At 44.6% G+C, this 25,467-nt stretch overlaps 1 protein-coding gene across 1 annotated transcript; it reads left to right on the forward strand.

Annotated features, from left to right (window-relative positions):
- Positions 1–4,126: 4,126 nt before the first annotated feature.
- On the forward strand, positions 4,127–25,457 carry PCTP (phosphatidylcholine transfer protein). The gene is made up of 6 exons (XM_003795556.3): positions 4,127–4,318; positions 15,738–15,855; positions 18,841–18,920; positions 21,934–22,105; positions 23,024–23,091; positions 24,177–25,457. The coding sequence occupies exons 1-6, from the start codon at positions 4,178–4,180 to the stop codon at positions 24,240–24,242; spliced, it is 645 nt and encodes a 214-aa protein (XP_003795604.1). The 5' UTR covers positions 4,127–4,177; the 3' UTR covers positions 24,243–25,457.
- The last annotated feature ends 10 nt before the right edge of the window (positions 25,458–25,467 follow it).

The raw sequence follows: 25,467 nt of genomic DNA on the forward strand, positions 1-25,467 counted from the left end.
TGACCTTCGGCAAGTTACTGCACTTCTCTAAACCTCAGTTTCAGCCTGTAAAATCTAGAGGTGATAATAGAACTGATTTCACAGTGGCATCGTGGGAATTAAATTAAAACACTTAATATAGTTTCTGGTTCATAATAAGAACTCAGCAATCGTAAACTATTATGTCCTGACGGTAGTAAGTTATTTTATAAGCTTTGGAGGCCAACAACTCCTCCCCCTGTTTTGTTCTCTGCTGACATAACACATGACACAAGGTGAATGAATAGGCTAGAACTAAACTGATTTGAAAGCAATTGAAACGTTAAAATCTGCTCTGCTGCAGGATTTAGAATTGCCTAGTGAGTGTTCATTTTCACTCATTTTAGAGTGCTTTTGTTTGTATTATCTGCTTAATTGTCTCTGCAAATCCTTGAGATAGGTATTCCCATCTTTAAATCATTGTTGAGTGAAGAGGTTGTTGAAGTAATTAGTCTGGTTCTTAAAGTGACTAGAACCCAGGTCTCTTGGCCATGCGTGCTATCTTGGGAACCCACACACCAAATAAGTTCTGTATTGTGCAATGTATCCCTAGGGAAAGGGAGAACTTCAGACCTTTACCCACTTGTATTCTATATTTCATTCATTTCTCGGCTGCTTGGTACATAGAGGCTTTTACTAGTAAATAAGAACAGATACAGTAGCCTCCCCTGCTCACTGGATTTTGCTTTTGGCAGTTTCAGTTACTTTCCTCCAACGAAGGTCTGAAAATATTCAATGGAAAATTCCAGCAGTAAAGAATACATAAGTTTTAAATTTTGCACCACTCTGAGTAGTGTGATGAAGTCTCACACTACCCTAGACATGAATCATCCGTCCCTCCGGTGACTCCAGGCTGGATGCAGGCCTGGTCTTTCTGACACTCAGGAGCCACCTCAGTTAGCAGGATCCACTGTTGTGAGATACTGCAGTGCTTGTGTTCAGATAAGCCCCTCGTTTATTTAGGCGTTGTGCTATTTTCTTATCAGTTATTGCTATTAATCACTTGCTAGGCCTAATTTAGAAATTAAACATTATCATACATGTGTAGGTATAGGAAAACACATAATAATAGGGTTAGATATTCTCCGTGGTTTCAGATATCTACTTGGGGTCCTGGAACACATCCCCTTGAATAAAGGATGACTACTATATACTTTTAGTTCTCCAAATTAAAAAACAAAACAAAACACTATTCAATAGGTAATCCATGAGTGTTCTCTGTGCACAGTCAGGCATTTGTGAACATTCACTCATTCATTCATGCATTTATTTTTCATAGCATTCCAGAATAGTGCTTTTCTTTCTCATCTGCTATTTTTAAATGAAATTATAGGATAACTTTCTAGAATTTTTATTTGTTTAAATTATGAACATTTACAATACACTGAAAAGTACAGAGAACAATAAAACATTTCTGAACCCACCACCAGCTTATTATATCAATACACTAATATTGTGCTATAGTCACTTAACAAATTTGTTAAACTTCAGCACCTAGACCTTAGAGCTGTTGATTGGAATTTTTGCAAACCCTAAATATAATACTCTTCTCTTGCCCACTTGTATTCTGAATCAGATTAGAGATAGGTGATAAAGTCAGACAATGGATTTGTATTTCATTTTATTATAATAAAGCTACTTGGAGAATAGGTTTTGGGTTCTGGCAATAGAATGATCAAACCTTTATACAACTTGCCAGACAGTACTGGAAAATGGTAGATCCTGCTGGCAGAACCTGCCTTCTTGAATTTACTACATAACCTGGGGAAGATAAGAATGTATGTTTTCTACAAGTGGACAAATGCCAAAAAAGAACAGCCAGGGGTTGATCCAGTAGTCCTCCTGGAATCATCCAGGGCAGTCATGTACAAAATTACATTTCTATCATCACAGGACTGTGCATTATACGTGCAGGACAGTGGTGCTATAAGATTGTAAGACCATATTTTTACTGTACCCTTTCTATGTTTAGATACACAAATACTCAACTACTGTGTTACCATTGCCCACAGTAAGCAGTGTGGGAATGTACTGCACACTGGTACATTGGAAAAATGGTAGCTTAGGCTTGGCTGTGCCCTAAGCTTAGGTGGGCAGTAGGCTATACCATCTAGGTTACTGTAAGTACACTCTATAATGTCTGTATAATGACACAATCCCCTAACACAATCTGTTTCTCAGAACGTATCCTTGTTGTTAAGTGACACATGACTGCATATATGTCTCCTGAGGAGGAGTTGAATGAATGAGTGAAGACAAAAGCACTGCCCTAATGAAAGCACCTCTGCGGAGAAGCCTGGGTGGGAGATAGTCACCCATTCCAAGAACATCCAAGGAGCATGTGCTGCTGCCTTTCAACCCTCCTTCCCTTTCTGAAACCTGGAGGCACTCTTTATAAAATAATTTTCAGCTAAGCAATGCATTTGAAATTTGTGTATGTCTTATCCAGCATGTCCACATTTGAGGCCAGAAGCTTCAGTGGCTATTTTGCCAGAAATTCCTCCAGATAGTGTTTCTCAAAAAGGAAATAGGCTGGCCTACTAAGGAGAACAGGTCTTCTTAGACCTTTCCCAGACCTTTTAGATTGCACAGAATAAAATATTTCCTAATATTATTGACCTTCATTAATTGTAAAAAATAAACATGAGAGTAAATCTCAATTTGTATGTATTTTCTTCTTGGGTTTAGTATTACCACACTTTTAAACACATGCAGTAAGTATTAATATAATTTGGATTTCATGTCTTACATCTTATATGATCCTTTTCATACTCTCATGCTTGTCTTTATGAAGCTATTGCTATCCAGTGATAGAACTTTATGAAATTCTACCTTTACAATGGATTATTTGAAGATAATTATTTGAAAATATTCCAAGTGCCAATGGTTTCTTATGCAATTGATCTCTCGAGCCATGAATTTTAGTTTCAATAAATATAGTTTTTGTGAAGAAGAGATATCTTACAAAGCATTATAGAAGTAGTGGGAAAGTATGTCTCTAATCTTTGGTGCATTTAGTCTCAGAAAAATCTCACATTCCTCCTTCCACCCCAATAAAACAAAATAGAACCAACACTGAATTGAAGAAAGCAACAACTTCTCTCGTGTTTAAGCAACCTGCCAAATGTGATCACTTCCTTTCTTGGAAATTGGCATAAATGTAGAATTTGCTATCAACTTTCTTTCAAGTACAGAAATAAAAACATTTCAACATACTAAGGCAAAACAAGTGGAAATTTTTATTGAACATTTACTTTGACAGACACTGAAAATTATCCTATGTCCGATCATCTCCTCCACGCTAACACTATTTTTGACTCTTTTTACAGATTAGGGAACATTAGGTTTCCTGAGTTTATCGGCACCCACGTGGCTGTTACATCTTTTTGATATTTAAACAACCCACGTTATTCAAGGCCAGGTACAGTCTGATGGTGGCTAATACAGTAATACCCAAGGGACCTCAAAAGAACAAAAAGATCCTTGAGTTGTGCAAAGATCTAAATTATGCAAGCTGCAGGAATTCTAGGTGGATATTACCATGCCTTTCAGATCATTTTCTTCCCTCCATGGTGTAAACCTTTCAGAGCCATATGGATTAGGTTACTTAACTGCTTTGGTCTTCAGAATGAATCCAACGGACCTCTTCTCAGAATGCTTTAAAATGCTTAACGGAACGAAGGGGAATTATACTGAAATACAATTCTGGCCTCTAAACTCAGGGTATCCAAGCATTTCTATTCCATCCTCCCAAGTCTACCAAGGAGGCTTTCTCTGCCTTCCTCAGAAAGGCGAGGAAGAAACGTCCAGGCCGGTTTGCAAGTTGTGTGAGTGGGGAGGAGTACGGGATGGGCTACTGAAGTGTTTCTGAGGTGGCATCAATGTCCTCTTCTCTCTAGAATCTTCTCATCTCACTATCCTTCCCCACATTTAGCCCAATTGTTCTCCTCCTACCTCGTTTCCATTCTCGGCCCCGCCCACTCCTCTAGGCCCCATCCAAGGCCACGCCTCCCTCAGGCCCCACCCCCCCACTTGAGACCCGCCTTCTCTTCAGCTGCCTGCCAATCACGCTGGGGCTGCGCTGTAGTCTCGCCCCATAGCTCGCGCTCCGCCGGCCCGCGGCGGGCGCTGTGAACGAAGAAGCCAGAGCTGCGGAGGGATGGACCCGGTGGTGGGCGGCTTCTCGGAGGGGCAGTTCCTGGAGGCCTGCGCCGAGCTTGAGCGGCCGGTGTTGGCTGGGGCCGACTGGGAGCTGCTGGTGGAGTCCTCGGGTATCAGCTTGTACGGGCTGCATGACCAGGTAGCGGCCGGCCCGCTGGAAACCCGGAGTGCGGAGCTGCGGCGGCGGAAGGGGCCGGGCGGGTCATCTCCAGCACAGGGAGGAGCTCGCCCCGGCCAGGCAGCCGGCGCCGGCTCCGGAAAGTGCACAGGGGAGGTCCCTCTGGGTGGTTTTTCTTCTGTGCCGATCCGGGGGAGTTGAGAGGTTGTCCGACTTCACCCTCAGGTCGGGCACAACTGGGGAAGTAGTTTCTTAGAAGTTAATGACAGAGTTAAACCGTGGGTCGACTGATCTTAGTCCCATGCAAGGGAAAAGGATCCCTGTCCCTAACGGGCGCCATTGGTGTATGGGGCGAGGGGCGGGGCGATGTCCCACCTAAGTCTTGGATATCGTGGAAAAGAAACTTTGGTGGGCCTGGATATAGGGGGTATGTGGGGGCTGCTGAGAAGGGGTCTACTATTTTAGTGACTTGCTTCTTTTGGAGGCTGCCTCTCTCTTAAGTTGCACGTGACAGCTTGAGTCTGAAGCTTCGGGCGAAAAGATTAAAGATGTAGGAGGAATGGAGTTGGTTATTAAGCAATTCTGGTGACCTCACTGGAGGCATTTGGAACAAGGTACCGTCCAGGTGGAAGGCATTGCCCCCGAAACCTGTCATAGGAAGCTTGTGGTCAGTTGCTTTATGTAAATAGCAGCCTAGCAAGGAGGTTAAAAGTCCCTGGCAGGTAATGTAGGTGAAATCTAAGTCTGCTGGAATTGGGCCAGAGTATTACAACGTTAGATAGAGCTGGGAGGCGTCCTGATGCTCTCCTGGTGCAATGCCAGGTTTCATAGATGGAGGAAACAGGCCTGGAGGGCTGAAACCCCTCCTCCAGGGAGCCCGGCTAAATTCACAGCAGTGGTGGGGTTGGAGGGTTCATGATTCTGTGAATGTTAATCACAGTGTGGTTGCTTTCTGAAGCAATATAATTTATATCAAAATAGTATCTCTATTTTAAAACAAAATAATCATTCATAATAGTTAGAATTTGTGGCTCAAGCGGCTAAGGCGCCAGCCACATACACCTAAGGTGACGGGCTTGAATCCAGCCGGGGCCCGCCAAACAACAATAATGGCTGCAACCAAAAAATAGCCGGGCGTTGTGGCGGGCGCCTGTGGTTCCAGCTACTCGGGAGACTGAGGCAGGAGACTCGCTTGAGCCCAGGAGTTGGAGGTTGCTGTGAGCAGTGAAGCCATGGCACTCTACCCAGGGGGACAGCTTGAGGCTCTGTCTCAAAAAAAAAAAAAAATAGTTAGAATTTGCTCATGTGTAAAACAGGAAAGAAAACTTTGTCCTGTCTCCTCAAAGCGTTCTCAGGAGATTAAAATTGGATTTTTTTTGTTTTGATTGTTTCATTAAATAAAAGGATATTTACACAAACACACACGCAGAGAAGCATGTGTAAACTATTAATAGGAAGGTCTCATTTTCAGAATGAAAGCTAACATTTTCACCACAGACCACTGAAAGACAGCCTGGATCACTGTCTGTTCATAGCCCACGATTTGGAATATTTTGATGGAGGAAATCAGCTTTCCAAACTGCATCCTGAAGGAAAATAATACTTTTCCAAACAAAGGAAATAGGATGCGAAAAAAAGACATTTCAGGCAGAGGAGAGGTCATAATATGTGTCAAGGGATGGCACCATGCAAGGATCTGAGGGATTTTCAAGGAAGGGGATAAAATTAGATTTTTTAGATGTTTGAAAATCTGAGACAGCTGTCTATTACCCTACAATGCACAGCCCCCTCCCCAGGAAGAATTATCCTGCACCAAATTATAGTACTGGTGAGGTTGAAAAACCCTACTCTAAATAAATAGACAATATTGACACGATAAATTTCTTAAGCACATACACATTTGCTATGGAGACAGTCCACCCTTCTCCCAGTTATTGCTACTGTGCAATATGCCACTTTGAACATTTATGGCCTAGTAGGGCAGTCTTTTATAATCCAGAGCAGAGCAGGTGCTGAAACTACCATATTTACTTTTTTCTGCATACCTGCCATGTATCAGACCACAGGATGTAACAAGATGAACAAGAAGCTCATAGTCTAGAACTGGCAGAATTAAGTTCCTAATGTAACTTTTAACAGGTGCTTTGGTTCGGAGATTGGTGTATTTTCAGACAAAATCCTATTCCATTTTCCTTGCCAGTCCCATCAAGGCATTGGCTAAGTTTTGTTGATCCCATTACTCAGACCTATCTGGCCTGTGGCCCATTTCCTTCCTTATCCTTCCTTGGCTACTTTGGGTGCTCCGCACCTCTCACCTAGGATTGCAGTGCCCTCTTGACTAGTTTCTTGGCCTTCCACCCTCTGTTCTTCTCTATCCTACACATCACAGCCTAGTCTAGGCGGAGTCACCACCTTTTCAATGGCACTATTGGTTGCAGAATTAGGAATAATAATCATTGCAATAGCTAACACTTGTTACCTGGTTTCTTATAATCCAGACACTATGTGTTTTGCAGGTATTGATGTTCTCAATCCTTGCGCAACCTATGCATAGTGTCCTAGATAAGACACTATGATTATCATCTTTCTACCTATATAGAAATGAATGCATGGAAAGATCACGTTGGTTGCTTAAGATCTGAAGTAGGATCAGAGCCTTGCAGTCTGGCTCCAGATCCACACCTTAAACATGCTCTTGTGTTGCCCCTCTGAACAGAGGGCAAATGCTGCCTGGTAGGTACAATAAACTAGTTTGGTCTCAACCCCATTTGCATATTCATGTCCCATGACTTGTTCATACACCTCACCTCTTTCCAGCCAACTCAGACCACTCTACCTCCTTCGAGGACCTATGCCATTGTCTATACAGACAAGGACACCGAGGTTCAGGGGGGGTAAATGGCACCTCGAAAGCATGTGGCTGAGAAGTGGTGAGACAGGAATTTAGATCTAAATCCATCTGTCACCTCCTGAAGTCCCCAATTCTTTTCTCTTGTGCCACATGCCCTCTTTTTCTGAGAAAGCTTCCTGAATATGAACCATCTTAGGAGGAGTAAGTCCCTCATTATTGGAGGTACAGTGCTATGTTGGAGAAAAAACTCAAGCTCTGTGGATTTTTTAAAAAATTCTCTCAACACCAATGACAATCAACATGGGAGACTTGTGTGACCAGATGTCACCAAGCAAGCAATCAGTTCTGCCACAGGCACCTGCTGGGTGTCCTCCAGTTCAATTCTGAGCCTACTTGCTTGGAGATAGTGTCAGATCCCCCAGGCTGAGGCCTCATGGCAGCAGATTGCCCCCACCCCCACTTCCAGTAGAAAGCCCCAGGTTGATCTGCCTGTGCTTCTGACTGATTGGCTATAAATCAGGAACCCTATGACAGACCCCCTCCTTGGATTTGATTCATTTGGGAGAGCAGCTCACAGAGCTTAGGGGAACCCTTACATTTACCAGTTTATTGTGATATAAAAGATTTTACAAAGGATAAAGTAGAAGAGATGGGTATAGCGAGGTAGAGGGGACATACCCAGGGCTTTCATGCCCTGCCTGGTGTGTCCCCCTCCAGGACCCTCCACCTGTTCAGCTGTCTGGAAGCTCTGTGAACCCTGCCTTCTTGGGCCTTTTATGGAGACTTCATTGGATAGGCATGGTGGAAGCATGGCAACCATGTTGAAATGTGATGGGACAAAAGGGATGTGCTCTCATACTGATAGACCAATTGGGGAAACCCAGCAAGGCCTGTCTGCTCAGATTCTTCTGGCCTCTCTGTGGGGCATCCCTTCTTGCAGGGTATGGGGCAGGGCCCCTCTGGACCTACGCAAAGACTAAAGGCTATATAATTTATTCAGCCCTTACTGAGGCCCTGTAATGAGTCAGATGCAGTGCTATGGATCTAAGGTAGAGTAGCTTCCCTGAAGATTATAGTGATTTAGTTGTGAAGAATTTACAAGAGTCGATTGGATGAAAGGAGCTTTATCTTGGATAGCGTGCTTGCCACTGTGAGTACGGAGCTGGGTGTGGATGAAACCCCCACTTTGCCTCCTACACTCAGTGTCAGAGGTGACTAACCTGAGCCTAAAACCACGTTGCTCCTTGGGGCTCCTTATTATAAGAGGTTTAGAAACAAAGATGGAGAAAGCTGAAATTGTGATCATGATCTAAATGACACCGATACAAAGTTACTGTTACACACTTTGCCAAGACAAGCATAGAGGCACTCGAAAGAACTGTCAGTGTAACAACTGAATTCTACCATAAAAAATTAAATTGTGGCCTCTCTTAGTAGACAGAAACGACTCTATATCCTGTTCTTGGACAAAATGGGCACTTTGATGTATAACATTTTGATATATATTTTTTCTTTTTTTCTATTAAATCACAAATTTTGGATGTAGACAGTTTCTTCTAAACCAGTGGTTCTCAACCTTCCTAATGCCGCAACCCTTTAATACAGTCCAAAGGGGTCGTGACCCACAGGTTGAGAACCGCCATTCTAAACCGTTCTGTCCCACACCAGGATCTTTTCCTTTCACTTTTCTTTCTTTGCCCGTTCTATTTCCTTCTTCCTGTCTTCTCCTTTTCCTCCCAATGTTGTCATGGAAACTTTTCATGGTGCTGCCATTTACAGTATACCATCAAATGTAAGTGTGTTTATCCCTCTAAACAAATCTGCAAATAGGCTGGAAGGGGCTTTTCTATTTTGACAGACAGAAATAAGACCCAGCATTGTTAAGAGAGCCACATAAGAACTCAAGACTAGTGAACAGAACGGTCTACTTTGGTAAACTCAGTGCTGAATATAGTTTGGTTCAAAGCAAGAACTATTACAGATTCTCTTTCCGGAGACTATGCAAAACTAGGCAGGAGCTGCCATGATGGTATCATGAGAAGAGCATGGATTTTGGAGTTAAGCGGGCCTGCATTAAAATCTCAGTTCTATTAGCATTCATTTATTCATTCAGAAGAGAGTCATCAGCTATCTCCCACGTGCCCCTGTCTTTGCAACTCTGAGAATAGTGGTGACCGAGGAGGATGAGTGGCCGTCTCAATGCATGAGCTTCTTAAACAGAGTCATATTCATGGATGAGATTAAATAAGCCCACAGTATCTGATGAAATGTTGAGTGAAAAATGCTACAGAGAAGATAAAGTGGGAGAAAGGCATAATAAAATAGCACGGCAAGGTAGCTGGGGTGATGTGGTTTTAGACCGGGGAGTCTGGAAAGCCCTTCCATGGGGCTAACATTTGGGTGGAAATATAAGTGAAGTGAAAGGGAGAGAGAGTGTTTCTCTAAACTGCATCAGAATCACCTGAGGGAGCTTTAGAACCAACACCAAGCTCTACCCTCTGGATTCAGATTTACCTGGTCTGGGGTGGGGCTTGGATGGTCCTTTGGCAAAGCTCCACCTTCACAGGGGGATGAGTTATTTTAGTCTCTCTTGTATATGTTGAAATTCTTTATCATAAAATGCTTTCTCTTTTTTTCTTTAAAGTTAAAGCTCTCCCAGAGATTCTTAGGAGCATGCTGCCTTTTAAGTCCCTGAAGTAGAAAAACCAAGTGCTAGTCCCTAAACCAGGCTGAGCTTGCCTCGTTTTGAGGAAAGAACCAGAAGGTGGACAGGCCTGAGTGGGGCCGAGGTGAAAATGTGGCTGGGGCCAGGCCCAGTTACTAGCCAGATGATTCTGGTCAAGGACATTCTCATTTTGAAATCTTAGCTTTCTTATTTCAAAGCAAGGATAATACTCACCTGTCATAGTTAGTGAGAGACTTGAAAGAAATGTTACCCGGCAGAATGATTCTCAACCTTAGGTGTGTATCAGTATATATATCTATATAGGGGCTGGGTGCAGTGGCTTATGCCTATAATCCTAGCACTCTGGGAGGCTGAGGCAGATGGATTGGCTGAGCTCACATGTTCCAGACCAGCCTGAGCCAGAGCAAGACCCCATCTCAAAAAATAGCTGGGTGCTGTGGCGGGCACCTGTAGTCCGAGCTACCTGGGAGGCTGAGGCAAGAATCGCTTAAGCCCAAGAGTTTGAGGTTGCTGTGAGCTATGATGGCACAGCACTCTACCAAGGGCAACAAAGTAAGACTGTCTCAATATATATAATATATAAAAATATATATCTTTTTCCTTTTACTTTTTTCTCTTTTTGCATTATGTGTAACCAGGTGCTGAGTGATACCAAGCTGTTGGTCCAAGGACCGTACTTTGAGAACCTCTGCTGGATAAGGGACATGTACCATGGCATTCAGGGGGTCCTGACACTGGCAGCTAAAGCTGGAGGCAGGAGGCACCCTAGAGATGAGAAGCAATGGAAAGCGAAAGAGGAGAGTGAGACCAAAGAATAGCTGAAGACCAAAGCGATGTCCATTTTAAGACTCACTCTCCCTGATTTTTAAATTAGTGGCCACTTGAGAGTAATTGTGGTTTCCAGAGCAGAGCTGAGAAGCTCCCCTAGGACAAGGGCTGCAAGTCACTTAGAAAAATGTTCCCAGTGATCTGCAGGGAGGCCCTGCAGGAGCCGTGGGCTGTGTCACCCTGCAAGCCATGGCACTGTGCCCACAGGCAGCGTGACACCACGCGAGGAGGGAGAGGGTGGTTTAAGCAAAATAGATGTTCCTCTGAAAAGGTCTGGCTGATGGCTCGAACGATTGAAATGAAGGCATCCCTGCCTTTCGTTTCTAAATTGAACTGCCTGGCACTGTAAGAAGGGACTGCTTAAACCCTAAATAGTGTCTTTGTCCTTAAATAGGTTTTTTAGTCAAAGAATTTGGGGAGGAGCAGATAGTACTTTCCCAGAGACTGTTCTTGCCTGTGCTGTGGACCTATTAAAATACTCAAAGCCTGGCATTGCGGAGGAAACTCTGCGTTTGGTTAGGCCGGGCTGAGGGAGAGTTTGGCCTTTAGAGAAGCACAGATTCAACTCACAGATGTCCCTTTGAAGAGGGGATGCTCCCATTACAGTTTCCCCAGGTAATCTGACCCACATCCTGAGCCATCCTGAGCGTCTTTCACTTCACAAGCACAGTCCCTGGTGGAGAGCAACTGCTTCAGAGGTGTTAGTTTTCCTGAACATGTGCATTCTTTATAATTCTGAATCCTCAGTTTTTTAATCTGGGAAAGGGAGGTTACCATACCGACCCCATTAATAAAATTGATAATTACACGCACCCCATAAATTTAGATGGATTATGAATTTAATCCCATAATCATTCCATGAAGGAGACACTCTTACTGGTATTAGAGCCACTTTGCAGGTTAGCAAGTGGAAGAGCTTAACCCCGCCCAGGCTGTGACTCCAATATCTAAATATCCCGACTGTAACCACCGTGTGTCTCTTCTGCCTACCCTGTCTGGTTTATAAGACAGCTCTTTGGAATAGTATATGGGAAAACTCAGCACAATGCCTTGTCTGTTAAAAATGACAATGTCCATCCTTCTTCCTTCCCTGCCATTCCCCTGCATTGTGTCTGAACCCATCAGAAGCAACATTGGAAAAATAACAGCTCTGACCATTTGGAGGCCTTTTGGGCAAACACACCAGGCTTAGGGATGAAGGAGAACATCTTAGAGGGAGGACCATCCTGGGTGGTCAGGAGCAGGAACATGGGCTGAAGAGAGAAGCAAGGGGGGTTCCCACCCAGGCTTCTCCAGCAGCAGCATCAGGTGCTGACTCTTGGCCTGGCATTGACATGTTTTACACATATGACCGAAGGCCCCTTCTTGCCTAGGTCTTTACCCTCACCATTAGCTTGTGGCTTGGAAAAATGATTTGGAGAAAATGTGGAGAGAGAGAAGACGACATTGTGGGGGATAGAAGAGACCAGTGTCACAGTTCTTAACTATAAACATTCATTTTACTTTTTAAAAGCTGAAACAAAAATGAGTATGTTTGCTGAGATCCCTTTTAAAAAGAAATAATAGGGGGAGCGCCTGTGGCTCAGTGAGTAGGGTGCTGGGCCCATATACCGAGGGTGGTGGGTTTGAGCCTGGCCCCGGCCAAACTACAACAAAAAGTCGCCGGGCGTTGTGGAGGGTGCCTGTGAGCCCAGCTACTCAGGAGGCTGAGGCAGGAGCATCTCCTAAGCCCAGGAGTTGGAGGTTGCTATGAGCTGTGACACCATGGCACTCTACCAAGGGTGACATAGTGAGACTCTGTCTCTAAAAAAAATAAAAATAAATAATGGTGAGAAAATGCTTTCAGGCAAGAATTGGGCCGAGTTACTGAGGACCTGGAAAGAGCATCTTATTGGTAGAGGAGGTGAGAGGTCAGCGAGCATTTTACTCCTCTGGAGTTCTGGCATTTCTCAGCTCTGCCATGAAGGGAATATTTAAGGGAAGTTGTCGCAATGGTTAATTCTTCCATATTCATACAAATCATGGTCTTTCTATTTTTCTCTTCCTAGAGAACTTTCTATTCTTTTTTTCCTGTGATATATAACAGGATGGAAGTCGGTAAGGGTATAACTACATTCGAGAGGAGAAAGGAAATGGTGTCTTAATTTACACCGATACTCAAAGCTAAATCCTGTAAGCTTGGGGAATTGTTATCTTAACACATAAGTATCCCTTTTGGTCAATATGCATAGAAAATGGGGTTTTGATTTTTTTTTTTTTTTTTTTGAGACAGTCTCAAGCTGTCACCCTGGGTAGAGTACTATGGCATCACAGCTCACTCACAGTAATCTTAAACTCTTGGGCTTAGGCGATTCTGTTGCCTCAGCCTCCCGAGTAGCTGGGACTACAGGCGCCTAGCACAACGTCCAGCCATTTTTTTTTTTTGCTGTTGCAGTTGTCATTGTTGTTTAGCTGGCTTGGGCCGGGTTTGAACATGCCACCCTTGGTGTATGTGGCTGGCACTGTAACGACTATGCTACAGGCGCCGAGCCGGGGCTTCGTTATTCTTGAAGGAGTTGCCAATAGTCTATCTTCCAAAGCTTGTTGATGAAAAGGAGTAGGTGTGTATAAACACTAGCCATGTTCTCTTATGTGTGTGTGAGAAGGGGGGAAGAGAGACGAGGTATTTCTCCTGGTGTCTCTCTTAGACCCAGAGGTCTGCTCCTGTACTGGGCATCCACAGCCTGGTACGTGAGGGGTTCAGATATGCTAGTTTGTCATTTACTGGCTGGAAGTTCTGGGTATGAAGCCACGTGCTTTTAGAGCTGGAAGAACCTTACGGATTGACTTTCAGTTTTGCCGTCCATTGCTTGCAGGGTGCGTTCACATGCATCTGAGACTCCGAGCTGGGTATGTGTGTGGGGGGGCTGAAGTTTCAGGATCTGTAGAAAGATTCACCATGTTTGTCCTGTGACTCCCCATCTGTCCCTGGCAGGGTATTTAATAAGATGGCTTCAGTGATGAATGATTAGCCAATAACGTGGCCTTAGCACATGGGAGCAAGAATTCATCGAAAAGCTTCAGTTTTGTTTATGTGTTTGTTTACTTTCATGTTGAAATTAATCTAAAAGCCATTACTTTGATCTTTTTTATTTTTAATTTGACATTAACGTGAGGATACACAGCTAGGTCACAATATTTGCTTCTGTTAGGTAGAGTCCCTCTTCTAGTTATGTCCCACACAGGTGTGCCACCCCTACATTGTGCCTATTACGTGGGAACACCCCAAACCACTTCCCCCCCTCCCTCGTTCCCTCTCCCCCCCAACTTGAATTGAAATTAGATTGTCTGCTGCCTTCATATTAGTATTGAATACATTGGATATTTGCTTTTCCATTCTTGTGATACTTTACTGAGAAGAATGCATTTCAACTTCATCCAGGTTAATATGAAAGATGTCAAGTCACCATCTTTTTTATGTCCGATTAGCATTCCATAGTATACATATACCACAGCTGGTTAATCTATTCCTGAGTTGATGGGAATTTAGCTTGTTTCCACTTCTTGGCGATTATAAATTGAGCTGCAATAAACAATCTAGTGCAAATGTCTTTATAATGAAAGGATTTTTTTCTTCTGGGTAGATACCTAGTAGTGGGATTTTAGGGTCCAATGGGAGATCTATTTTGAGTTCTTTGAAGATTCTCCACACTTCTTTCCAAAGAGCTGTCCCACCACCAGTGCATTACTTTGATCTTAATAACAGGGCAGCCTTTTGGCAAGTTGAGGGCCAGGAATCAAAAAAGGCTGTTGTACAGAGAGTGAAATGTGTCATAGGTCCACTCTAGCCCCAAATCCTCACAACCAAGGATATGGGTTGCCATGAAAAGAAGGAAACTTTCTTGTGCTTTGGCATCCAGGAAGGTCTTCTTTTGAACAAAAGGAACTAATGCAATTTGAAGTCCTTTATACACAATTGAAAAGAAGCAGTTGTTGAAAAATTCTGTTTTGACATTGATAAAATAATGAATTGGATTTCATTATGCCCCATGGGTATTTAACAGGTAACCTCTCCCCAGAACTCTAGCTGCCCACATGGCATCCCTACTTGAATATCAGATACATATCTCAACCTCAGCTTGCCCAAAGTGATGACTCCATATCCTAACAGTCACTTCTCAGAGTTTTGTCTGTCTTAGAAAATGGGGCCCCAACTATCTGGTAGTTCCAGCAAAGGTTCTAAGAGTTATTCTTGATTTTTTTCGCTTCCCTTTTCCCTACAGCCAGTCTGTCATCAGTTCCTGTTGACTTTCCCTCCAGTTGATATCCCCAAACCACTGACTTCTCCTGATCACTGTTGTTAGCTCCCTGTTCAAGTAACCATCATCTCTTATCTGGGCTGCTGCACTGGTCTTCTAAACTGTGCCCTTATTTGCTCATGATCTATTTCCTCCCAAGGAGCATCTCTTAAAAAAGTTAATCAGATCTGGTCGTTCCCCTATTGGAAGACATTCATTGGTTTCCCATAGCAATGAGAATAAAAGCTTTACCCTTTATGCTGGTGTACAAATCCTTTGGGGTCTAGCCCCCAAACCTCTCTAACCTCAGCTCCTACCACTCTCTCTCTAGAGTTCTCCAGACCCCCAGGTCTTTAAGCATGCCCATCCATCAATCTGAGGGCCTTCCTCCCACCAGGAAAGAGCTTTCCTCATCTTCCCAGGGCCAGCTTCTTGAAACATTTACAACAAGATGTTCTGATAAATGGTGTCCTTCATAGAAGTCTTTCCTGACCACCTGATTATATAAACTGTCCCCCCAGCAGAAGGACCATTTATCAGATAACCCTTCTTTCATCCCCTTTAAATTACCTGGATGGCACTGTTAACTGTGCCCACCACCGCTGAGTGCTGTGCTTGGATTTAAGATCCATGAGAGAGGGGGAAGCTTCTGCCTTTCCACCCCTGTGTTGCCAAGATCAAGGTCAGCATTTGGTGTGGTGTGAACCCCACTCTCAGCGGCTTTTCATATGTGGTGGAATCCAGCTTTCTCTTAACTCTGGAACCAATAGATTGTTTCTGTTTGTTCTGTTTCTACAGGAAACGGGGCTTTATGAGTATAAAGTCTTCGGCGTTCTGAAGAATTGCTCACCAGCTCTACTTGCAGATGTCTATATGGACTTAGCCTACAGAAAACAGTGGGACCAGTATGTTCAAGGTGAGTGGTATCTGCTTTTCTCTAATCATTAGAAATTAGATTTTTTGCTAGCCCGTAGAAAGAAATAGGTCGATGTAAAGTTCATGTGCATTTTAAAATAGTTTAACATAGTAAATTGCACACGAACTACGGACACCCTGTAGTGCTTCCTTTTAAATTTTGCTCAAAAGTCTTTTAAATGTGGGGTTGAAGTGTACCTTTGCTGTTTCTAGGGTGTGCTCCTTACATACTCTGAATCCTTTTCCTGGTTTGCTCCTAGTGCTAAACTTTGGTGTCACTGTTGTATTATTATCCTGTGTTCCTAGGTAGTTGCGGAAGGCTTGTTGGAGGAGGTATAGCGTCTAAGCTTTGTTTTGAAGTCGAATCAAAGTGTTCTAAACAGACAAGAAGACATATATGTGAGGAGGTGAGGGAGTGAGATGAGTAGTTAAGGGCATCCTACACCCAGGGAACAGCACGAAGCAGCACGTTCAAAAGTCACAGCAGTTTCACGTTGTTGTGTTGGTTGGAGCAGCAGAACCTACCCAGGCTCTACTACTAATGCTGGTACTAGTTCTACTGGTACTGGAACTAGGGCAGGAGTTGGGTCCGGGTCCCCCAGGGCCTAGCATGGCCCCAGGTTACAGGCTTTAGACTTTACCTATCAGTGATGAGGGATATCAAATGAAGGATCATCCTGCCACTTAGAGGCGTCCTGCAGTGGCGTCCAGCAGCTAAGTCACTATGTCACAGAACTACAGAACTAGCCAAAAGCCCATACTGTCCTTATTCAAGACTCTTGGTTTCAAGTTACAAAAACCCAACTAAAGACAGTGTAAGAAAAGACAAAAAGAGTTTATTGTTTCCGGGCATTGATGGTTAAGTCTAGTGCAGGGGGGTTCTGGCTTCTAGGACGGCTGCAACTGGGAACTTAAATAATATCTCTGGTGATGTTTCTTTCTAAATCTCTAGACTCTGTTTTCTTCTGTGTTGGCCTCATTTCCAGGCAAATTCTTACATCATAGCAAAGATGTCTACCCAAAGACTCAGGCTTATATTCAACCATATAAATTTGCAGTCTCCAACCCCTGGGCCATGGACCAATACTGGTGTGTGGCCTGTTAGGAATCAGGCTGTAGAGGAGGAGGGAAGTGACAGTTGAGCAAACTAAGCTTCATCTGTATTGACAGCCGCTGCACGTCGCTTGAATCACCATCTGAGTTCACCTCCTGTCACATCAGTGGCAGCATTAGAGTCTCAGAGGAGTGCGAACCCTATTGTGAATTGTGCATGCGAGGGATCTAGCTTCTGTGCTTAAGAGAATCTAATACCCACCTGCAAGGTCCATCGGGAAATTGTCTGTCCTGAATCCAATCCCTGGTGCCAAGAAGGTTGGGGACCATTGATATAAATAACCCCGGAGGAAAGAATTCCACTTTCCTAGGATGGCAGCCACACTGCCAGGCCTGGCTCTCCTCAGCTCAGCTTGGAGCAGGTGCTCATTTACTGTGGACATACGTCATGGTCTTGGGTAACTTAGTGTTTTCAGATGCCATTGCTACTTAGGGGGCGATGTGCCACTCTCCCATCCAAGGGAGAGCTGCACACTCTTTGTCCCACTCTCCTTGGCAGCCATCATACAGTTGTGTGATACAGACTCCACCAATAAGGTGCAGGTTTGGCTTCAATTCGGAAATGAGCAATGTGAGGGGGCAGGCAGGCTTCAAATTCCATTTTCTGGTGACAGCTAAGGCATCTGACTTTAGAGAAAAACAATTGCAGAGCCTCTGATATTTGCTATACCCGGCATCAACAACTTTTACTCTGGGTTCTGATCCCCTGGAAACAGCAGTTTGGCTTTGCTGGAAGGATTCTGAGGTTCTAAACCTCACTCTTGTCCCCCTGGATATTATGTGAGTGCCTGAAAGCCTTTACTAAACCACTGTTTGGCCTAGACTTGCTACAGTGGCAAAGTAAGAACCTGGCCAGGCCATCCTTGAGCTAATCACCATGACTGTGTCTTGTTCATTGCCCCAGCTCTGAAATCACTGCAGTCTGGCTTCAACCACACAGTCAAGAAGTAGGGAAAGGGTGGTGCCCTGAAGGAAGGTCGAGATGTTGGTACAGAAGGGAAAACCCGTGCTGAGCAGGCAAAAGCTGCAGATGTCCACGCCTCCCCTTCTTATGTGCTGTCATCAGCCTCCTGTGACCCCACTGGGCTGGCAAGCACCATTAGTCTGCTTCTAATAATTTTTTTTTTCAAAAGCTAACCCCCTCCAGCATTTCTTCAAGGGACTTTGGGGGGTTAGGAAGTCTCTAACTGGTCTGCACAGCTTGGGTCGGAGGGTATGTGTGTCATTAAATTCCTTTGCTATCTGCCGACAAGAGTTGGCTGCTTGCACGTAATAGCAAGATGGAGTGACTGTTAATTAAGGGAGTTTGGTCTTTCTAGTTGTGGTGTAGTGCAAATAAACGGGAGAAAAGCAAGAAGCAGCCACAGTTCTATCACTCCCTAGCTATTTAAGGAAGGACATTTTCCTCTCTGGAACTCTCATATTCTACCTGAATGTGCTAGACTGGGTGACTCAGTCCCAGGTTAGCTGATTATAATGTGTCAAGAAATCTTAAAAAGGACAGAAAAAGTGCTCAAAAGCAAAACTGTTGGTACTCTAGCGACATCTAGTGGTGTTCCTGATTTTGAAACTTCTGACTATTTTTTTGATGCCTGTTTTTTTTTCTTCATCTCATTCGATACGAGAACTTTTTTTGTGCTTTATAAGGGACAAGTTTTGTCGGGCTCTTTTGTTTATGCTGTGGTTTATATCCATTAGACCCTGACCCTGGGCAGCAGCCTTTGAGTGGTAATTAATCTGGCTGGATTTTTCCCAGAATTCTGTGTCTTACAACATCTTACAACGTAGTGGTTTGTCATACCCTACAAGGTCACCTTATTAACTGAAGCCGAAGAAATTTCCAGATGCATTCATTTCTTTTGTTCTCCTTTAGAACTCTATGAACAAGAATGTGATGGACAGACTGTGGTCTACTGGGAAATAAAGTGCCCTTTCCCCATTTCCAACAGAGATGTATCCTTTCCACAAGGGACACCATTCCTCGGCCCTCTAAGTGTTTCTGTGTCCCTTGGCCATCGCCCGATGCAGGAAGGTAGCGTTGGCTTTCCAGCAGGTACAGATGACATTGTCTCAGATTCTTGCAGCAGCACCTGCTACAGCTATTGCTTCTTGTGTGGTTTATGGTGACCTCAGTGTGACTTCTCAGCTTGACCACATAGAGCATCTGCAGTTGTGGTTACTGGGGGCAGCTCATCCTTTCCGGAGAAGTTTCATAGGCCTTGAAATTGTCAATACATGGAATTGGAGACCTAAAAAGAACAGTGCTTAATATAACTTTCTCAGCGCACAGAGAAGGAAGGAGGCCTCCAGAGAGGGGAGATGACTGAAGCTTGGGTGGCAGAGCCAGCCTCGGAACCCAGGCCCCTGCATTCCCCACGCTCTCCATGCCCTCCTGTCTCAGTTGACCCCACAGCAATCCCTCCTTGAGTGCTGGCCCTAGACGCAGAAAGTAAGCTTCTTCCCCTCACTCTCCTTGTTTATGAAATGGAGCAGTGAATGACATGTAGGGAGCTTGCGCTGGGACTCCTAGGTTCTCAGAAACCTCTTTGCAACTAGCCTGGGGGTGTGAGATGGAAATTTGTTACATAGGCGGGATGGAGGTAGAAGGGCTCATGGGTGAGACCTGGCTCCTTCACTGTCCTCTACAGTCGTAGCAGCTGAGTGTTTTACATGCTCCTATGTATGTAAATTTCCATACGTGGAAAAAGGGTCTACCAAGTAAGAGAAGTCTGGAAGCCACTGAATTAGACGATCGCTGCAACTTTTTCTAGCCCTGACACTGTATAGGTCTGATTTTTTCCTAAATAATTATTCTCTAGAAAGAGAGGGGGAGTGTGAGTGTGTTTGTTTGTTTTTGTGTCTATATTTGTGTGTCTACCCCTGGACCCCAACTACATTGGGAGCTAATTCTTGGCACAGTATCGGTTTTCTACTAGTTTGTATACACGTAGTTTATGTTTCAACAAATTGTTGATTACCTAATCCCTTAGATTGTGTGTGTGTTTTAATCCTGCCAATAACTATGCAAGGTAAGTATCCGGGTCCCCATTTTACAGTTAAGGACGCTGTGAAAGCCGTCAGATGATGCTTGGTTTAATGTTCTTTTCTGTTGCACTATTCTCTGTTCTCAAGAATTTAACAACCCTTTGGGAGTTGGGAGCCATGTGTACATGTATAAAGATAAGAAACTCATTATGGGATTGTGTGGCATTGGGAAGAAAACGGAACTTCAAGCAGGTGGGGTCACATCCTGGCCAAAATCCCAGTCCCTGCAGATAGTTGAACCTGGGTCTCAAACATGCCTCTGGCCCCCCCACCCCCACCCCAGGTGTGTAAACTTGAGCAAAGTTCTCAACTTTTCTGCCGAGCCGGCAGATGTCAAGTCTTAAACTCACTCCTGGGTTTGCTGTGTCACCTTGGAACTGGTGGTTCTCCAGTCACAGGCTGTATGGCACGCTGGTGCTGCTGACCCTTCAAAGGCACTCTGCCACACTGTAATCAATAGATCAGGTAATTTTCTGTCAGCCAAGCGTGAGATGATGTCTGTCACGTGAGCTGGGTTAAGCTGGGGGGACGGTGGGGCAATATTTGCTGCAAGGAAGATTAAAACACTTGGGAGAGGCGAAAGCCAGGGCCAAAGCAACATCATTTTTCTCCTGAAACATTTAATTTTTTTTGGTTTTTTTTTTTTGGTTGCAGTTTTTGGCCAGGGCTGCTTTTAAGCCCTGGGTTTGAGCCCACCTTCGGCATAGGGGGCCGGTGCCCTACTCCTTTGAGCCACAGGCGCCGCCCATCGAAACATTTAATATTAATAACATTACTCCTCATTATCTAAGAGCATGGGGCAAGAGACAGCCTGGTGGGAGGAGTGGGTGTGGTGGTTTTGTGACACAGTAAATAGAATTGTGTTGGACTTAGTGATTTTTTTATTGTTTTAGGCTCTTCATTCCTTCTAGTGTGAAACCCCAAATTCTGTTATATGAAAGTGTAATTAGCACATTAAAGATCTGAGCGTTATCTAGCTATGAAATTCTAACTAGTTTGCGGAGCCAGATCTGGGTTCAAATTCAGGTTTCACAACTAGGAGTGCATCTGGGGTGTAGGATTTTAGGCAAGTTTCCTTACCTCTCTGAGCCTCACTTTTTTTTTTTTTTTTTTGTAACTGAGCCTGACTTTTGTCGCCTATAAGATAGAGATTAAAACTGATGCTGTATATAAAGCACATGAAGTTACGTGATGAGGGCTCAGGAAGTAATGATTCCTGTTGTTCACTGGATTTAATTATCTTCCCTAGAATAGTGCTGTGGACCTATTACATGAAAGTGGACCTAGAGGTTGTTCTGTGAAGGTTGATGGAAACGAAGTGACTTTGTTATTCTTGGTGAACCAGTGTTCGCCCAGAGAGACCATCTGCCTACTGTTCCGGCACTCATGTGTCTTCCCATTGTCACCAGCTGTAATGTTGCTTGGCCATAGAGGTCTATGCATAGAGGTCGGTGATTCGAGCTTCACCAGGATGAAGAGGGATGACACCATTGTCCATTGAGTGGTTGTCTTTCTGTAAAGCCTCCACCAAGCCTACCTGGTGGGCAATGTTAGTCCCTTTTTCTGCAAGGGGAAATGGAGTCCCAGAAAGGTTGAATAACTTACCCAGGTTCACACAGCTAATAAATGACTATTCCTCTGCTATCTCCTAGTGCCTTCTTAGAAAAAGGAAAAGTGGTTTCCTCCATAATTAAACGCATCAGAGAATTATTCACAGGTAGGCGATGAGGCTGTGCGGTGGTGTGAGGTGCCATCTTGCAGTGCAGGTAGGGAGATGAGGCAGGTAAGTGAAGGGGCCATAGAAGGAGCACAGGCCCAGTGGGAGGCACAGAACTGCTTCCATTTGCTTCCAGCTCCTGGGGCTTTCCTTCTGTCCCTCTCAAAAGCTGGCATTGATGGTTTGCCTTGACTGGCGGTGCAGTACGTCTTCATCCGGCAGCGGCGAGAGCTGGACGTGGCCGGGCGGAAAATCCACGTGGTCCTGTCCCGGAGCACCGTTGTGCCTCAGCTTGGTGAGAGGTCAGGGGTGGTCCGGGTGAAGAAGTACAAGCAGAACCTGGCGATTGAGAGTGACGGCAAGCGGGGCAGCAAAGGTAAAGCCCAGCGTACATGTTGGCGCCCCAGGCAGGGCTCCCTTGGGGAAGGCCGTGCTGATGGAGCGGCTGTCAGGTACACGGAGCTTATCCCTGGCGGCCAGAAAATGGGCACAGGTGCAAAACAGACCAGGGATCAACACCAGGGGAGAGACTTGATCCACCCCCAAACATGTCTGCAGCATGATGTAGATGTTTCAATCCAACCCAACCCCTTCTTTCCTGATTTCTTGCTTTGTTAGGGGGAATCAGAATATTAAAGGCAAACCAGCAGGTTTAGAGATTCACTGGCTGGTTCTATGCATATATGGACTGGGCCTGGGAGTGGGTAAAGGGCTGACCGTCTGTCTTGGAAGACACAGCTTCTGCTCCACACAAACCCAGAGATGCCGGATCCGCCCAGCTTGAGTTTCCTCAGCCCCACGGAGGAAAGCCAAGGGCAGAGAGTGGGGCACGAGACCACCTGTTATACCAGAATGAGGGTGGCCTTATATCCTAGGCAAAACCAGAACCCTGGTGAGATTGGTCACCTTGATTGTGTCAGCTAACTTTTGGGAGTCTCTATTTCATCATTTGTAAAATGGAATTAGTTTTAGCAGGCCCTTAGGGTTGCTAGGATAATTAAATGAGAGAGATGATATCAAAGTGTCTAGACTTGCCAGGTATTTAATAAGTAGCAGCAAAACGTGCCTGTGGCTATGTTTTTGAAAATACATACACACACACACACATATATGTATATATATTACATATACCACAAGGCAAGTCAGTGGAGGGAAGTCCATCTGAATTATGTGTTCCCTCCTCCTCCTTCTGCGCTTCCTTGTATATGAAGATAGAAAGTTTGCGTGGTTTTACTGCTGTTATTTTCCCAGTGTTTGTCCTCCTTTTTGAATTGTGCTTTCTTTCTCCCTTTAGTTTTCATGTATTACTTCGATAACCCGGGTGGCCAAATTCCGTCCTGGCTCATTAACTGGGTCGCCAAGGTGAGATCCCAGGAGGCAGGAGTGGTGGGGTGGGGGTGGGGGAGTGTGTTGAACCACTGTTGACTTAGCCCACGGGGCTGTCAGGCTGAAGAGACACATTGTCTCAGGAGTAATGAGCCTCTTTTATGAAGAGTTTGGTTTAGTGACTCTGGTCAGGGCTGAGATTGCCAACATGCCGGACAGCCGCTGGTGACAGAAGACAAAGAATGATGAGCTCGGAATGCCAGCCTGTCGCCTCCAGGGCCTCAAGCCCCTGCCAGGATCACTCTCTGGAACCTCTGGACAATAGTTTGCTCCTAGGGGGACAATAGGAACCCGTGGACCCTGGACTCTCCTGCGTATGAATGAGGGAGGCAGACTGACCTGGCTTGGAGACAACCAGATGTGTCCAGGCCTGAGGGAGGTCCCCAGTCTTCTTTTTCTGTAAGGGGAGGAGACTGCAGTGGGAATGAAGTCCCTAGAGACTGCCTTGGCACCCGGCATTGTGAGACGCATCAGCAGCTCTGCCCTGCCCACCAGACGGTCTCTCAGATGTGATTTTGAATCCTGGCTCTGCTATTGACTATCTTGTTTTATTTAGCAAAGCCATATATTTCTTCCTTTTCAAAAAATGGGGATGGATATTACCTACCTGCAGAAGATGAGTGCTTAAGACAACATTTGGGAAAAGTCTTACACAATGCTCCACGTTAACTAAATAATAATCCTTTTTACCCTTTACGCTCAATCCTTACTGTTCTCTAGTTCTGTAAATTCTTTTTCTCATGTCCTTGGAAGAATTCAGCCACCCAGCCCAATCCTATTACCTGCATTTTCTTTTTCTTTTTAAGAAACAGTGTCTTAGAAATGGCCTTGATTTTTATCAGCAAAAGCCAAACTGTAAGGCGGGCTGGTCATCCCGTCTTACTTATCCCCTGGGTCTTATCTTTTGTCATTATCTGTGCCAACATTCTATTGAAATCTTGCCAGGGAACCTGTTCTCTTTTATTATCCCAAAGCCGTCTTTGTAACCTTTAGCCATGTCGCAAAGAATCAGGAGTGGTCACTACCAGGTTGTGGACATGACCGTCTCTTTTCCTTTGCAGACCGGAGTGCCAAACTTCTTGAAAGACATGGAGAAAGCCTGTCAAAACTACCCCAAGAAAACCTAAGAAAGAGAATTGGTAGCGTTGCATCTATAGGACGATGTCTCCGGAAGTGCCACCACCCACTGACGCCCAGCCTTCCTCTCTTGCTTCCGTTTTGAGAGGCCTGCACACTCTAGTGCTAAGTTCCTAGCATTTCGCCTGACATTGAGCTTACCTGACCCACCTGCTTCCTTTCTCACTCTGCCTACCCTGGGGTTAGCTGCCTCTTCTATGATTGAATATGAGATTGAATAGGAGTGGATTAGGGGGACCTTTGCTTGTTGACTTTTAAGAAGAGACGTCTTCAGTAGGGAATACAATCACTGCATTGTGCCATTGTAGGGGGATGGGTGGGTGGAAAGCCAACAACAAAACATAAGAGTGACATTCCTAGCAAGCTGGCTCCTTCTGAGAATGGGATTTCTTCCAGCCTATGAGGAGCCTTTGGAAGTGTCATCCTATTCAGAGTTGACTTTAAGTGCACTCAAACTGGAAGACATACATAGTCAATGACCATTTGCCTTATGCTTTGCTGAGTTGATTAGGCTGGAATTTGAGGGGATGACCCAGGCAGTCTTTGCTCGTCCTGTGCAGAATCATTAGCTATCTCAAACAGCTTCGCAACCTGGGAGAAGCTTTGCAAGCCTGAGTGAGCATGTAATGGCATAACCGTTTTTCTTAATTGTCCTTGTCTGTTTTTTTCTTTTACCATATACCACTGGAGAAAGGCTGCCCATACCTCTTTAGCTCTGCATTGTACTGGAAACTGAGGCATCAAGGTGGCTGTAACAGCTAGGAAGGCAAAGCTGCGTTGTGCATAGTGTGGTGATAAAACGTCTTCCCGTGCAATAAGCTGAATTTCCCTTCTAGATTTGGAGATGTAGAGGGATAAGCGTTCACAGCCAGGTACAATTTAATCTGTGGCTTGGTTGGCTCTGCACCTTTTTCTCAGGAATTCTCCCCCATTTGTCTCTATTTTCCACCACAGAAAGTTTCATTTGTTTTGTCCCCAGTTTTGGTACGGTACATGCTATCCATTAGCCAAAGGCACAACCATGATGATCTCAGGGAAAAATTTTAATCACTGTGTGTAATGGTACTGAACCTTGATTAATGAGCATAGAAATTCAGGTTATAAAGCCAGAGGAAAGGATTTATTAAAACGGGATACCTCAGACTGTGTGTTTTCTTTATGGGAAAACAAAGGCTATTCTATCATGAATAAATATTGAGTGGCTTTTACTTGTTC

Source organism: Otolemur garnettii, unplaced genomic scaffold, assembly GCF_000181295.1.
Source record: "Otolemur garnettii isolate 467f Iridium unplaced genomic scaffold, OtoGar3 scaffold00094, whole genome shotgun sequence".
Classification (NCBI taxonomy): Eukaryota; Metazoa; Chordata; class Mammalia; order Primates; family Galagidae; genus Otolemur; species Otolemur garnettii.

What these genes read in the sequence shown, in the direction of transcription:
- PCTP (XM_003795556.3), top strand. Translation starts at nt 4,178, where the DNA reads ATGGACCCGGTGGTGGGCGGCTTCTCGGAGGGGCAGTTCCTGGAGGCC. An exon ending in TGTACGGGCTGCATGACCAG is followed by an intron (nt 4,319 to 15,737) that starts GTAGCGGCCGGC and finishes CTGTTTCTACAG; the next exon opens with GAAACGGGGCTTTATGAGTA. An exon ending in CGGCAAGCGGGGCAGCAAAG is followed by an intron (nt 22,106 to 23,023) that starts GTAAAGCCCAGC and finishes TTCTCCCTTTAG; the next exon opens with TTTTCATGTATTACTTCGAT.